Below are 15,882 nucleotides of genomic sequence, written 5' to 3' on the forward strand. Positions count from 1 at the left end.
CTAATTAAAAAGTACTTATAACCTGAAAAGGAAAAATGAAATTAATAACTAGTTGAGGCACCTTTAGCAATAATACCCTCTTTTAAACGATTAGGATATTTGTCAGTGAGCTTTTGGCATGAGTCTTAAGTGATTTTTTACCATTCTTCAACACAAAATAGTTCCAGTTCATTCAAATTCTGAGGACTTCTTTTGTGCACAGCCTTCTTCAAGTGATACCAATGATTCTCATTCGGATTTAGAGTGGGACTTTGACTGGGCCATTTCAGGACATTCATTTTATTCTTTAACCATTCTGAAGTAGATTTTGATGAGTGCTTTGGATCATTGCTGTGTTGGAACTTCCAATTGCGCTTTAAACCAAGTTTTGTAGCGGAGGGTTTCAGATGATTGGCCAATATCTTTTGTTATGCTATGGAATCCATTTTACCATGTATTGGAATTAAATGTCATGCCATTAGAGGAAAAATAGCCCTATACAACGATATTACCACCTCCATGCTTGACATTAGGTATGGTGTTCTTTTCTTTGTATGCCTCACCAGACATTCTCCAAACGTAACGACTATCAGTGTGACCAAATAGCTCGATTTTTGCTTCATTACTCCACAAAACCTTTTTGCCAGAAGTCATATCCATCATTAAAATGCTGTTTTGTAAACTTTATGCGATTGTCCTTGTAACATTTTTCTAAGAGTGGCTTTTTCCTTTTCCTGCGGCCATTGAGACCTTCACTATGCAATACTCGACCTATGATTAAAATGAATACCCCACTTCTACTTGTTCTTGGTGAAAGAAACCTTCTTTCTTCTGGATTGAGAGAGCTTTGTGACAGTACCATGATTCTTATACTTCTTGATAATAGAAACAATAGTTGAAATTGTGATACTCAAATGCTTGGAAATCTTCTTGCATATTTCTCCAGCTTTATGACAATAAATCATGTTTTGCCTAAGGTCTTTAGTTAGTACTTTACTTTTTCCCTTATTGACTTATTGGTAATGACAGCAATCAGCCTATACCTAACCCTTTTATACTCTCTAGCAATGTTCACCTACAAACCAGCATTTTCTAGACTTTTCTAGGTTTAGGTTCTGCATTATCATATTGAAATTTGTAGCACCTTGTAGATAATATTATCATGTCATCAAAGGGTATGAATACTTCTGAATGAGCATTTTTGGAGTTTTGCAAAAAAAATTGCTGAAATAAATAATTGTAGACATCTATTTCTTGTAACTTCTTTCCTCATCTACAAAAGCAAAACTTTTGCTACAAAAGTTTTCCTAAAATTATTTGTTTTCGAGAAATTTCTAGAAATTATAAATTTCCATTGGGGTATGTAAACTTTTAACTACAAATGTGTAGACACACACACACACACACACACACACACACACACACACACACACACACACACACACACACACACTTTTGCTAGATTAATGCCTTACCTTGCATTTTCTTGGTTTCTGTACTGAACCGGCTGAAACCTACACAAAGAAAAATACATTTAAATACAGCAAAAGTCCCTTTATTGCTGCTAAAGGGGACGATGACAGGGGCTGTGTCCCTGCCTCATTGTTTGTTTGTGTTGCAAATGAAACCGGAGCTGACTCTCGGGTGGCCAGGATTAGCAGGCTTGTGGGAATTGAAAGTCTGAATCTCCCAGGAGCAGCAACTGTATGGACTGCCCCTTGTGCTGCTGCTACATAAGATTTAGATTTCTGTATTTAATCATAGAATTTCCCAACGTCCATTCCACATTCTGTTTATAAATTTGACAAGCAATACGTTACCTTGGTGCAGACTGCGCGCTGTCCATCAAAGGCAGCATTGGTGTCAGTCAGAGTGAATTCCGATGCCTGCTTATCCCTCTCCCTCTCCCACTCCTGCAGCTCTCGCTGGTACTGCATCAGAGCTTGTTCAGAGGTCACCTACATACAATAGAAAACAATTTACTTTTATATAATGCTCTTTATGTGAAGCATCCCAGTACACTTTACAATTGAACCAGAAAAGAAAAAGAGAACCCACAGCCAAGCAATCCAGCTCAAAGCAACTTTTAAAGTTGATTTAAACATTTAAACTGTACCAGCGTTCCTGATATGATTTGGGACAGAGTTCCAGAATCAACTAAAGGCCCCCTCACCCCTCCTGATTTCAGCCGAATTCTAGAAGCTACCAGAATGTGCTAACAATGTGTTGATTGATATTATATTTAACTGCTAACTATTTGTGTCACTTACTATGTCATTAACATACAGTACATGCCTCTCCACAGCAGTAAGAGCTATCACTGTGATGAAAACGTTGATGACCATGACACATACAGTACAAAATCAGAATTACCAAGTTTCATGACAATTGGATAAGCGATCCAGATTTAACCATATCCTGTTCAGGCATAAATCCTGCATTCATGTTTATCCTTTTTCATTGAGTAGTAATAGATATAGTGGAAAAAAGAACTTAAAAAAAAAGCGAGGGGAACACGTGCTTGACTGTGGAAAGGCCACTAGTCAAGCTTTGAGAACGAGAAGATAAAAAAACACAATTGGAACAAAAAAAAAAAACAACTGGGACACACAATTCAATGCACTGAGGTGGTACTGGCTTGTAGCTCTTTCAATCCATTCCACTACAAAACCTTATTCCAACTATACTCTTAACTGTTGAACTGAGCAGTCTGGAGATGAATTAACCAGGTCTTTATTTAATTGACTGAAAAGGTCTGAAAGAGCCACAGCACTAATGTGTTTCTTTATTTTACAATCATAGCTACCCTATTTCTGTTTGAAGGTGCTTTGATTAGGAGTTCAGGAGCTGGTCTATTTGCCTTCCGTAGACATACATGATAGGTTAGATCAGCAAAAGTGTCTTTAAATTAGGATGCACCAGCGCCTTCTAGTGCACAGTGAAATTTGATCCTGATCAATAGATTGTGATGGCTCTTACTATAGCGGAAGGCACCTTGACATTATTTGAGTAATTGCAGCAAGAATCAGAATGATTGCAAACATTGAAAAACAGAAAGGGTACAAAAATAGTAAGAATTGGAATCTGAAGCTTCTTACTTTTTAAAGGTAATAGGATCCCACCTTCTGCTCACGACTACTGTCCTTACCTGACAGACGAGGTCCAGGTAGTAGAAGCCAGGGCTGCCTGAAGCTTCCAGAGAGAGGATACATGGAGTGCTTTCCTCTGGTGCCAGCTCCCCATTCTGAGGGGATATCAGTACAGCCTGCAGGACAGCGAAGCAGAGAAGAGAATGTGCAGCTCATATTATAGGGATATAGAACACCACGCGCTGTATCTGTGGCTAATATCCGAAGCCGAGAGCCGAGGTCTGTCTGCTTGCTTCGAGTGTCAATATAACCCATACAAAGACGCTCACAGTCCTGTAACTATTATATATGGCTTTACTATTAAATAAAAAAATGATATAAATTGTAAAACTATTTTTGTTTTTTAATCTTTACCATCCTTTATTTAGACGATTTTCATTTTCATTGAAAAGAGGATAAAGGCTGATGAAGAGAATATAGTTAAGTTGCTGAGATTGTGAGGTCAGTGATATGAAACAATAAATGGTACATTAATGTAATGAATTGGCTTTCTCCATAATGTATTGTGGAATACAACTGGCGAAACGTGCATAAATCCTTTAAGTGATCGACTGATTTCTCATATGTGATATATAATGAAGGTTATACAGTATACACATAGATACAAACAAGTATGCAGAAGATGGAATTTCTCCTTTAGATTTTTTTTTTTTTTTTCACAGCCCATGCAATTAGGTGAACCTAGCAATAAATGAATGAGAGTTCATGAATGAATTAACATGTATTTTTATACTGTGGCATAAAGACATGCATACAAGAATACTGACCTCGCTAGTGCTTTCCCAAGCACTTTGCCAGTTAAAGAGCACCCTTTCCGTCTGTGAAGTGTTATACAAGAAGATTATCTGGCTTCTTTTGGAATATACTGGGGAATCTCTAAATGACACCCGCTCTTCTGAAAGGAAGACATGCTGCAGAGAAAAACAAACCAGGACACAGCTTTAGTTAGGTGCACTTTACAAACTAATTCTTCTTCTTTGTCAATAACCAATGATATTCATGTATTAAAAGGCAACTTTTAGGCAACTGTTTCTAAATCAAAACAGTCAACTGCTTGAAACTGGAGGATAAATCTGCCTTAAGGGCTACTTTATACCATCTACATGTTCATATTTACCGGTAATGTCGTGCCTGTAATAAACTACTACTGAATGTCTATTCACTATTCTCTCATTCTTTATTTTGCTTTGTTCTTTATTGATGTTCCTGCATACTTACTAATTATTCAAGCAGAAATTCAACCCCTGGGTCTGCTCATGAAAAGACTCCCTAAAGCAGCCTTGTGTTATATCTTCCTCCTTTTTATTTTTACTTTTCAGCTCATGTTGGAAATATCAGCTCTTACAGGGTAAGATGTTGTTCATATATATATATATATACACACAGTATAGTATAGAATATTAGTTTCATTTATGGAAGTCCTTTTCCTGATTTCAAGCTTTGTCCTTAGTTCACCACACCAGGATGAGTAGGTTAGGGGAAACCAAGCAGCCTGAATCTTCATTAAGGTAAAGAGTGATAATATGCAGTAGTAATGAGGAAATAGAAAAAGACATAATTAGAAGATAGAAGCAACTGAGTTTTCTGACCACTAACAATGTATAAGAACCTAGATTGAGAGAGTAGTATTCCTGCAAGCAGGACTCCACAGTCAGTTTGACAGCTGCCTTTGGAATGTATTCTTTACGTTGGTAGGATTTCAAAAGTGTTTTCATTTTGTAAAAGTCTGTATGATGTCTCCAGCGTGCTGTGCTGAGCATGGATGGTATTGAAGATGATTTGTTATGTTGGCTTGCTACATGTATTGAAATATCTGAGTGTAATTAAACCATGAGTGCCTAAGCAACATTTCAACCAGAGAATAATTAAATGCCATAAATGATATAAAAGCATGCTATGCACCCACTGCAGTTTCCCAGTTAATTACCTATGAAACATATTCAGTAGGAGCATAAAGTAAGACTCCTCCATAAAGGCTGCTTGTCTGTCTTACCTGCCCTGGGAGCGGGACTCTTTGGATAGCTGGCACTGGAAATGGGGCACAGTCCCCACTGACAGGAGCTGCCTCTCCCAGTGCTCTCGCATCATATCCCGCTCCACAAAACGAGACCAGAGCAGAGTCTCCGCCCAGGATGTGGATCGGAATGAGCACCTGTTAGCGGAAACAGGTGATGTAAAATTACAAACACAGACCACATTCCAGGAGGGTTGCCAAACAATCACTGACCTAGCACACCACTGTAGCGCTTTTAGTCAGAGAAATTAAATCATACCTACCCTATTTCTTTTCAAATCAACTGCTTCAATCATTTTGGCTCATTTATTGGTAGGCCAACACCATTTTGCAATGCTATGTTGTACTGCAATGGTCATTTTGTAGAAAGTAGTTATTGTGTTATGAAGGTCTGTCAAATTATAACAAGTATGTTAATAATACAGATCCCCATCCAAGGCTATAAATCTAAAATAAGAGCTCCCAATATTATTAAAAACTGGATCCCCATGATGTGTTAAAGTGTTAAGTATGCCTCCACTACAACCACATCCTCAGCAGCCCTTTTTGCTCATTGCTGAGCTCCTCATATGTGTGCCGAGGCCAGTACACCCTTTCAGCATATCTTCACCTATCTTGGGGTTGCTGTTTCTGGGTGTGCCTTGCATCATTCACATCCAAATGTCGACGGAGATGCTGCATGCTACACGTTTCCCATTTTTGCCTGTTTGTAGTCAGTGCTGGAATGGTAGTGTGCGCGGAGTTAACGCAGTCCTTTTACAGTGCTTATTCTGTGCGTCACAAACCTGGTTTTGTGCTTGGCGCATACCTTCGAATATACCAGGATCAAGCATATTGTCGGCCACTCCCCCCATATTGTGCGATGCATACATTTTATTTCTGCACAGTGCAGAATGGTTAGTGATGCATAAAAGGACGTTTCGAATATGGCAACTTGGCACAATTTTGGCACAATGGCCATTTGCGATGCGCATACCCCTCTGCGTTGTTCACAAACCTTTCGAAGATTGGGCCCCATATTTGTATATGTTTTTTATGTACTGATTTTCATTTTGTCCTGTGTACCTCTGAACCTGTATTTGCAAAATACCAAGCAGCCCTTCAAGCTACATATTCTGCCGCAGATTGCCCTCCAAATTAAACATACAAACAGATTAGAATGTGGTGTGAGCCTCATAGAAATCCATTATCTTGTATGAACTCAGCCTACCCATATAATTTTCAAACCTTGTTGCAGCATGTTTTCACAATAGTTCAGCCATGAAGCATTAACTTGGTCAACCCAGATTTGGCCCTCATTTACTGCTGTTGACCAATTGAAAAATAACCCTGATCAGAGCGCATTACCGTGGGGTAGTTAACTGCATCAGGAAAAACAGCACAGTTTGTAATGCTTCCTTACATACCGCTTTTAAAGCCAGACTTTTTAACTGAAAGTTCCATGGTCAATTACTGTGTGGTAGTGCCCTGCAATGGAGCTTCCCGACTGGTGGAAGTTATTTATTGGTGGAACCAATAAATGGCATCGCAGCCACACTATGCACCAAACCAGTTCACAAGTTGGTCGTACACCACAACCAGTCATTGTTAGACCATGAGAACCCATGAAACAATCTTGGCCTGAAATGACAACATGGTTTACCAACTTCCAACTGTGCTACTGGCTCTTACCGTGTATGTTTTGGCTTCCAGAGGGGAGAAGATCCACTCAATGAAAGCTGTGTTCCCAGGGAGCACTTCTCCTTTGGGGTTGAGGCACTGGAAGACAGGGTGCTTGAAATTCCCTTCTTCCAGCTCCTGCAGAGGGTCTAGATCAAGGTAGTAACTCACAGGCACAGAGCCTCCATTGTACAGCTCGTAAAACTATGAGAAAAACAAGACACGACAACTTTGAGAATGGGGTTTAACGAGTGACAGCCCATGTTTACTGCACTAAATTAGATTACAACTTAGCATTTTCCCATTTCTTACCTATGCTTTACCATGTTTTCACTATGCTGTTTCACTATGCTTTGACTATGTGACACTTTTTTAAGGGGTAACCATGGTTTAAAAACTCAAATATGAACTCTTCTAAGCTTGATGAGCAACACTGTCTCTGTTACCCTTGTTGTTGTTCTGAAGATCCTGTTTTTTAGTCTTTTTAGTTCTGAATTCAGGAAATAAAATCCTCGGTCAGCACAAGAAAAGGGTTACAAAAAATAAAGTTGTTAGTGCTAATAAGAAAGAAACTGATTTTAAAGCCTTGATATTCATTCCTCTGAGTCCTATACATCCCTATCAGCAGGCTATCCATTCTCACTTCCATGCCTTTATGTGTTCCACTTTGTGTAAAACTATAAAACGCCAGGAACTAAAGATATTGTCATTTAAATGCTTGTAGGTTGTTATTGCTTTGACCCAAGTGATCCCACATGACCCTGCATGATTCCTTTCTGAATCATGAAGCATGTGTGATCTACAGTAGTCCTTTGTTCCCACTGCCAAACCAATCAACTTAAGTCAGCCCCGAACCTAAGTTTGTTCAAACACATTTAGTGGTACTGACCTGTTTTGGAGGGCTAAAAATCCCGATTGCCACAGGGGCGAATGTGTGCTTATTGGAGGTGAAGTGAATGTAGTGCCTATCCCTCTCAACTGTCACACCGATGAAATTCAGCTGCAGATGATAATAAAATATAAGTACTAAAGTATGTCCAGCTGTTCATAAGAAGACTGACATTGTTATCCAGGGTTTTGCTGGTGTCAAGAGCGAATCCTTGTCATTTATCAGTGTCAAGACACTGAAGATGGTATTACAGCCTGATATGTACAGTTTAGCTGTAATTTGTAATTCTGTTATTTGTTATAATGCATAGTAGGCCATCCATGAAGCCTTGGAATTTCGTTAAAAAAAGTCCCAGCAGCAAGCACGCAGGTTCAGTAAGTGGAGGAAAACAGCAGTGGATTAACCATGTTGTTAAATGTATCATTTAACCCTATACTGCCAAATATGGTATATAACCTACATTTAATAATACATGTGTGATATGCAAAAGTATAATGCCACTTGTGTCTAATATTGCATATATGAAACATGTCAAAATATTAGTAACCCTAAACCTAACCCTTTAAATTAATAAGATTGTTAAAAATTACATTTCAAGACCATTTTTATAGATGTACTAAAATTAAACTTAGTAAGACCTTCTCCAAATGTTTCTACAAAAAGTCTAATTGCATGAAACACTGATTGAGACTTGAGAAGTATAGGAGTAACAAGTTATTTGTTTGTTTAACTTTCTCAGTTAATAGGAAGCTTGGCAACCCTGGCAAATTCTTCATATCGTTGAATAACGTCACAACTACTGAATAATAAGAAGACCAAAACTATAATTATAATAATATTACTTAAAATATATTTCACCAGGAGAAATGTGCTTCTGATCTAATTTTCAAGAAATATTAAACACGGCAGAGAAGATCCAAACTATACAATAGAAGGAATTACATTTTCCTTACCAGTATTTCACGCCCATGGGATAGCTTCAGAAGGACAGGGAGGCGGTCTGTACCAGGAAATTCATGTCTGGAAGAGCAGGAAAAAATTGTAGTAAATACATTAAATGTAAAGCAGGCTGAGGGTACATGCAAATGCTGTTATTCCTTAAATAGCAACGAACATCACTGTAAATGTTTTCAGTAGAATAACTTTTGCACCATGAAGATGTGATTACACCGTGTAACAAATTGTTCTTTTTTTTTTTTTTTGTTCCTGGGTAGTAAGTGTTATTTCCTAATTCCTTATGCCTCAAAAGTATAGAAAATGGCTATTATTCCCCACAAACTTTGCTTTTGTGACCAGGACAGTGATATTTCAAAATATCACTATTTCCAATGGGAAAACAGGCAAATGTGTGTCTTTTCGTTCACATAAAGTCAGAAAAAACAACATATGAATCCAAATTAACATGTATTTATACTAAAGTAATACAAAAATGACTACAAAAGATTTAGAAGTGAGTAGTTTTTCGAGATTTACAATTATACTGTATTTACAAAAATACATGTTCTGTTTGGATTGTGATCTTTGTTGTCTGTCTTCTGTTTCGTAATCACATCACCTCTACACCTGTGCACTGCAAACCACTTTGCCACAGCCAGTTACCTATATTTAAGCTGCACTTTCCTCTGCTGCCCTGGAAGGAGCCTGCCAGCCCTGGGAGACACGCTGAAGAGTTTATTATCCTGGATCCTCATCTCATGGAGCTCCTGGTGGTCGAACTCCCCGCTCTCAGCCCAGTACTCCAATTCAATCTGCTGGTCAGCGGGGAACAGGAATGTCCTGGGGGCAGAAACCAAAGGCTGGGTCTTGATAGGCTTTCAAGGTACACTTTTGACAGAAACCAATAATATAGCAAATGTGTACTTTCATTTTAAAACAAGACTTCTGGTACTACACTAGGTTAAAGAATGTTTTTTCAGGAAACCTGTTACTATTTTACTTTTTAGGTCATTTCATCCCAGCAGTGTCTTTGAGGTCAAATAATCTTATTGGGTGCAAAGCATGTTGGTCATATGGGGAAGCAGCTGGTTGGTTACTGAATAGGTGGGGACAATTTCACCTCCAGATGAAATGAAAACAACATTTAGCTCCCCATCTTTTTCTCTGGTGGAAAATGAATAGAAGATAGGGGTTAGAGTAGAGGGGGCAGAGTTTGAAATAACCTGGTACCACACAGAAAAGAACTCCAACACTGAAATACTCAAAATGTCTCAGTCCTGTCTTCATAACACATAAAAACTCAGCGTTCATACCACTCAACTGGAACCGTCCCATTGTTCTCAAACATCAGCAGGACAGAGGAGGGCTCTGATCCCAGGGGTGCAGCACCAAAGTTAAAATCCAGCAGAACAGGGGTGAAGACTGAGGGGCATCTGCGAATACTGCAGGACAAACAAAGCACTGCATATTAAATACAGAGTATTAGACGTGTGGCAAAGATAATTCAGCTGAGATCAGCTGTTTTGGAACAACGGACTGAGTGTGTGTGAAGAGAGCTCTGGTTCTCTCAGCACTTTACAGAAAGATGTCCATCACAATTAACACTAATGGGCACTGTCGAAGGGTATCCATGATGCCAGTGATTGGCTGGGTTGGCATGCAGACTGAACTATCCTGTGTTCAAAGATCTATAAATATTACATCCAGCTAACAGAAGAATTCCAGAACATCTTACTTAAGGAGTAAGTAGCAATATTCAAAAAAATGTTGCTACAACTATCTAAATAACGTACCTGTAATTTTTCTTTTCATTGTTAAAATCCTGACAACTTTTACACGTATAACTTTAACGTCTGTTTCAAAGCTCTTTTCAAAATGTCTGCATTTGTAAAAACATAACAAGTGCTCTGTTCTGTCCCACATCATGGATCGTATTCCTGTATTACCTGTTTGACAATGTAGGCAATAATCCTTACACTATTAGTGCACAAGAGCAGACATTTTGGAAAGAGCTTCAAAACAGAAGCTAAAAAGCGTAAGTGTAAAAAGCTGTCAGGATGTTAACAATGAAAAGAAAAATGACAGGCACATTATTTAAACAGTTGCAGCAGCACATGGGGATGTAGAACACTATATTTTTCAGAACCCAGCTTACTCTTTAATATACAGTTGTGTTCAATACTTTAAAAACAACAGATGATTTACAGCAAGACTAGGGTGGGGATTGCAGTGCCCATTTTCTCTCAGTCAGACCCCTTACTTACTAAATACTTTGGTATCTCTGAATAGATAATTCTCTAAATATACTAAATATTTTAACGAGGAAAACTTGTCACAAGTACAATGGTATCCAAAATGTTCGCCTTTATCTAGGAAAGCAACTGGGGATGTGGAGTTAATTGCCAGATAACTCCACTCAGAAATTGTCGGAATGGTACAGAGTTCCTTCCATTTTCAACAGCATGGCCATTTATTGCTACACCATGAAATAGTCAGAACTTTCTTTCAAATCATTCTGTACTTCAGAGTGGCAGTAGTATTTGGCTAGCATACCAAACTGTACAGCCATGGTTAGTTTTTTTATTATGTCTTAATCCCGAGGGAGTACACAAAAAACAGCCATGGTTAGTTGTAGGAGATGTCTGTACCTGTGTCTGGTCGGCACTCTGTAAGTGAGCTCAGCTGGGGTTGGGTCCCGCTGCAGGTAGGCGTTTAGGGTGTCCAGAGAGAAGAGCTTCCACAGCTGCAGTTTGCTGATTCCTTGGACACTGCCAGCACTGCGGGCATCACTAACCAAGAGGCTGGGGTACACCCCCTCCACGCTTACCTTACACAGCGCCTGCCCATCCAGAGCCTGCTGCAGGGCTGAGGACACACAAACATGCTGCATATCAACACACAATAGCACATGTCTGTGAGGCACCTCCCCTCCCAGAAGTTTCAAACACACAGGGAGACCAGGGCTGTGTCTCATGTACACGCTACCATGTGGGAAGTGCACTTCTTTGACTACTGACCATCTTGTCTTAATCTCGAGGGAGTACAGAAAAAACTCTGCCACAAACCTTTTAATCTTTGCTATAAGGCAGTGGATTCTTTCCAAACAATTGACCCACTGACCAAATATTGCTGAAGTTTCAAATGTATAACTGTAGTTGCTTTCCATACTTTTTATTATGCATGTAAGTCAACCAGTAAGGCACTCCGCGTGGAGTGCAGGATGCGCCCTATAGCTTGGAGATCGCAGGTTCAAATACAGGCTATGTCACTGCCAACCGTGACCGGGGGTTCCTAGGGGGCGGCACACAATTGACTCAGTGCCGCCTGGGTAGGGAGAGCTTAGGTCGGCGATCCCTGTAGCCGATAGGGCACCTGCAGTTCTGCATTGGAGCCATCAGATCTGTGTTGTCCTCCGGCATTACAGGTCTGGTGGCCTTGCTGTGGATTCACAGTGCGAAAAATGACGGATTGGCAGGAGCACGTTTCGGAGGGTGTGTGTTCCAGCCTCCGTTTCCTGAGTCGCCAGGGGGCTGCAGTGATTAACCGGAATACAAATAACAATTGGATATTCCAAATTGGGAAGAAAACCAGAATTAAAAAAAAATCAAAAAACATTAGCAACAACTAAATAATTTCAGTTCTGAACTTTGATGCCTATTTAAAAAAAAAAGACTACAAGCTACAAAGATACTTCGTTCATCATACTATCTGATTCTATAAAAATGACTTTTAAAAAATGTATTAAGAAATTAACTATGTGGTGAATGCTTTGAAAGTCTTTAATTCAACAACAACTAAAAAGGGTAAATAAAATGCTCTGACTTACCTCTAGGGGTCAGTATCTGATAGCCGATTGACCAACTGTAGTGAACTCTCCTTGCTGGCTTGGCAGTGGCCCTGATGATAACCTTTGACCTTGCAGGGATCATTCCACTTGAAAACTCCAACTCTAGAGCTTTAATAAGAACATATATTTCAGGCAGATTACGTGCCTTTGACTCAGATAAATAAAAAAGAATCCTACAAAACAAATAATAGAAATAAAATATTAAAAGAATGCCCGGTACCTATGGGGTCCCCTTTTATTTCTTCCAGGTCGCAATGTCCGTTAATGTCCTGGTCCACAGTGAGGGTGTAATCTAAGGCACAGCACCCATTGTTGAGCAGCACCAGGTCACAGGACTGAGAGCTGCCTACCAGTACATCTCCCATATCAAAGAGAGGCTGCTCTGCCTGCAACACAATCACAGAAACAGAACAGGATTGAGAGCTGCTACCAGCACATTCCCCATATCCAAGAGAGACTGCTCTCCTTGCAACACAATCGCAGATACAGAACAGGATTGAGAGCTGCTACCAGCACATTCCCCATATCCAAGAGAGACTGCTCTGCCTGCAACACAATCGCAGATACAGAACAGGATTGAGAGCTGCTACCAGCACATCTCCCATATCCAAGAGACTGCTCTGTCTGCAACACAATCATAGATACAGAACAGGATTGAGAGCTGTTACCAGCACATTCACCATATCCAAGAGAGACTGCTCTGCCTGCAACACAATCGCAGATACAGAACAGGACTGAGAGCTGCTACCAGCACATCTCCCATACCCAAGAGAGACTGCTCTGCCTGCAGCACAATCACAGATACAGAACAAGGTTGGTCAGGACTATACACTAGCGTCTGATCTCTGCAAAACACATAGTTCATGCTGTAATAATTACATGCAAACTTATCTTCCCCTCTCTCTAAAAACAGCGTATAGTGTGCTAAATGTTGCTGACTTTCAGTAGATTTTCTATGTTTTTACTTGTATGCATTTTAAAAAGTATGTTTTTTTTCTGTTGTTTGGAAGCATTGTAATGTGCTGCCTCTTACCCCGGGAACTCAACAGAAATAAGACCACTGTCTTTAAAATATTCCTGACGCACTGTCTAAATAAATAGAAACAAAAAATGGAAGTCATTAAAAAAGACATTGTCAATTGTCAAAGTTTCTTTTGGAATCTCAGTAAAGCAACTCCATCAAAACAATCCCATTTAAAGTCCAAGATAAATTATTACTCACTGCAATGGATCCTTTTGAGCCCATACCAATGACTTTGAGGCAGAGGCGTGTTTTTTTGCTGGGTTGGGGGCTACAATGTTTCCTTGACGCCCAAAATGTCAGGCTGGTCTTCAGGACATACTCCTTCTCTTCTTGGGGTGAGAAGCACCAAGCCTGGACCTGGAACAAGAATCAGAGAATAATGTCCAATACAAAATACTTCAGGTATCTCAGTAGTTGTACTGTACCAACATCAACAAACTTAAAACTCACAGAAGTCACAAGCCAGGTGGGCAGGTATCATGAGTCTAATGGTGATACTCACTAGGGATTCATTGGGTTGAATGATGCCCCCTTGTGGAGTAACAGAGAGGAGCGTGGAGTCTGTACTCGGTATCTTCCACTCAAAGCGCAAGGGCAGTCTTGTTACATTCTTGATAATGTAGGTGCGCTCTGATGAAGATCCAACGCACGTTGGCTTGAAGAACAGAGTCCCATCACCCTCCAGGGCAATCTTTGGTTTCTCCACTGAACTCAGGACAATGATCTCCTGGAGCATTTAGGGAAAGAGAGGAAGGCATTTCAAAAACCCTTCGCATCAAAGAAAATTAAACTCCCTTAATGTGGTTGTAACTTACACAATCATACCATACATCTTGTCTGTTTTGCAACATTAGCTACATAGGCCTCAAATGTGACATTTTGAAAACATGTACTTGCATTTTATATTTAATATTAGGTTAAAGAAATGTCTCAGTTTCCATGCCTTACTCTCAGGAAATCTGTTACTCCTGCACTTCCTAGGTCATTTCACCTTAAAGTAATGCATGGGGTCAAAGCGTGATACTGGGTGAAAGCATGTCAGTCAATAACGGCGGCAGTTGGCTGTTCAATGACAAAAAATAAGCTGTTGAAGGGATTGGAACAATGTCTTCCTCTAGCAGAAAATATCAAGGAAGTGCAACACTATCTGAAAGTATGGCTTGCCAACACAGAGTCCTTTAACTTCAGTGTAAAGAACTGGAACTGCACGTCCCCTTCAACAAAGTTCAAACTAATTGCATATTTCAAATGCTTTTGTTAAAGGTTGGAACAAACAGAGACATTAGAAAGTTAAGCAAGAGAGATGTTTTACAAGAAGACTGCCAGTCGAGCCCCACCTATGTTAGTAAGTTAGAACAGGCTGCTCCAAAGTTGTGCGTATCTCTTAGTTCAAGCAGAATTAAAACAAAATAAAAGCATTTTCAAAAACTCCTTTATAATTTACCTAATGACTCCTTTAAAATAAGGCTGCTGGTACTAAGATCATAGCCATGATAATTCCTCTGCTGTCGAAGTGCTGGATGTACCTGTATGGATCTCGGTGAGTAGTTTAGCTGCAGTGGGATGCTGAGTTTGTGAATCTTGCCCTCATTGGGTGTTGTCTTGAGTGTGAAGATCTCGTGAGCCCCTGGCAGGACCATCCCACTGGTGGGTTTGACTGTAACTGTGCGGCTATGCTGGGCATCTAAGCTGAAGGTGATAGGCAAGTCCCCAGTGTTTTGGAGGAGCAGGGATCTATAAGTTGTAACTTCCTGTGGCACAGCTGGGAACACCTGAGAGCATAAATCAGAGGTCTCTTTACACATGAACACAGGGTCAGTGTCAAAACATGAGGCTCGGTGGAGAACTACGTAAGAGTCCTTAATAAAAGCACTTTTCAGGATTCATTAGTAAAAAAGTTTGAAACGATTGGGTTGGACCTAAAAAAAATAATATAAGTCCTGTCACATGTAGCACATACTTGTGTATGCTGCTGCACCTGACGTGAATTTTCTGTTTACTGTATATTGCTCATAGGCAGTGAGGCTAGCTACATAGTGACAGAAAAGAACTACTGATGAGAGGATGTATTGTTTTGCACATTTGTTGATGTTTGACAATAGTTTACCACAGTAAATTTGCACAGTTTTCCCATGCATTACCAATGATTATACTATGTCTTTACCATGGTTGATTATGGTTTGCAATGTTTATTAATAGGCTTTAATATACTTATCTGGGATTTACAATGCTTTCACTATGATTTATTAAATTTTGTTATGATTTTACAATGGGAAACCTTTATAAGGACTGTTAGCTTACATTTCACAGAACCACACAAGAAGAATACTAGCCAAAACAATCGTCTAGTTGGCTTTCTTATCCCCCTGTTTCCACTGCCACTTA

General features: G+C 39.7%; 1 protein-coding gene across 2 annotated transcripts in view; it reads right to left on the bottom strand.

The window, feature by feature from the left end:
• Positions 1-15,882, bottom strand: part of cfap65 (cilia and flagella associated protein 65) — a 47,430-nt gene that overhangs the window by 10,179 nt on the left and 21,369 nt on the right. For both annotated transcript variants that reach the window (XM_041263937.1, XM_041263936.1), the window contains exons 13-28: positions 15,024-15,269; positions 14,000-14,224; positions 13,696-13,854; positions 12,694-12,859; positions 12,453-12,581; positions 11,275-11,491; positions 9,940-10,068; positions 9,290-9,466; positions 8,644-8,710; positions 7,691-7,801; positions 6,814-7,005; positions 5,122-5,280; positions 3,896-4,039; positions 3,128-3,244; positions 1,800-1,937; positions 1,455-1,493 (exon numbers count right to left, since the gene is read on the bottom strand). In XM_041263937.1, the coding sequence (XP_041119871.1) occupies positions 1,455-1,493; positions 1,800-1,937; positions 3,128-3,244; positions 3,896-4,039; positions 5,122-5,280; positions 6,814-7,005; positions 7,691-7,801; positions 8,644-8,710; positions 9,290-9,466; positions 9,940-10,068; positions 11,275-11,491; positions 12,453-12,581; positions 12,694-12,859; positions 13,696-13,854; positions 14,000-14,224; positions 15,024-15,269 (2,415 nt within the window). The remainder of the gene's footprint in view (positions 1-1,454; positions 1,494-1,799; positions 1,938-3,127; positions 3,245-3,895; positions 4,040-5,121; positions 5,281-6,813; positions 7,006-7,690; positions 7,802-8,643; positions 8,711-9,289; positions 9,467-9,939; positions 10,069-11,274; positions 11,492-12,452; positions 12,582-12,693; positions 12,860-13,695; positions 13,855-13,999; positions 14,225-15,023; positions 15,270-15,882) is intronic.

The sequence above is a fragment of the Polyodon spathula genome, chromosome 11, assembly GCF_017654505.1.
Source record: "Polyodon spathula isolate WHYD16114869_AA chromosome 11, ASM1765450v1, whole genome shotgun sequence".
Taxonomy (NCBI): Eukaryota; Metazoa; Chordata; class Actinopteri; order Acipenseriformes; family Polyodontidae; genus Polyodon; species Polyodon spathula.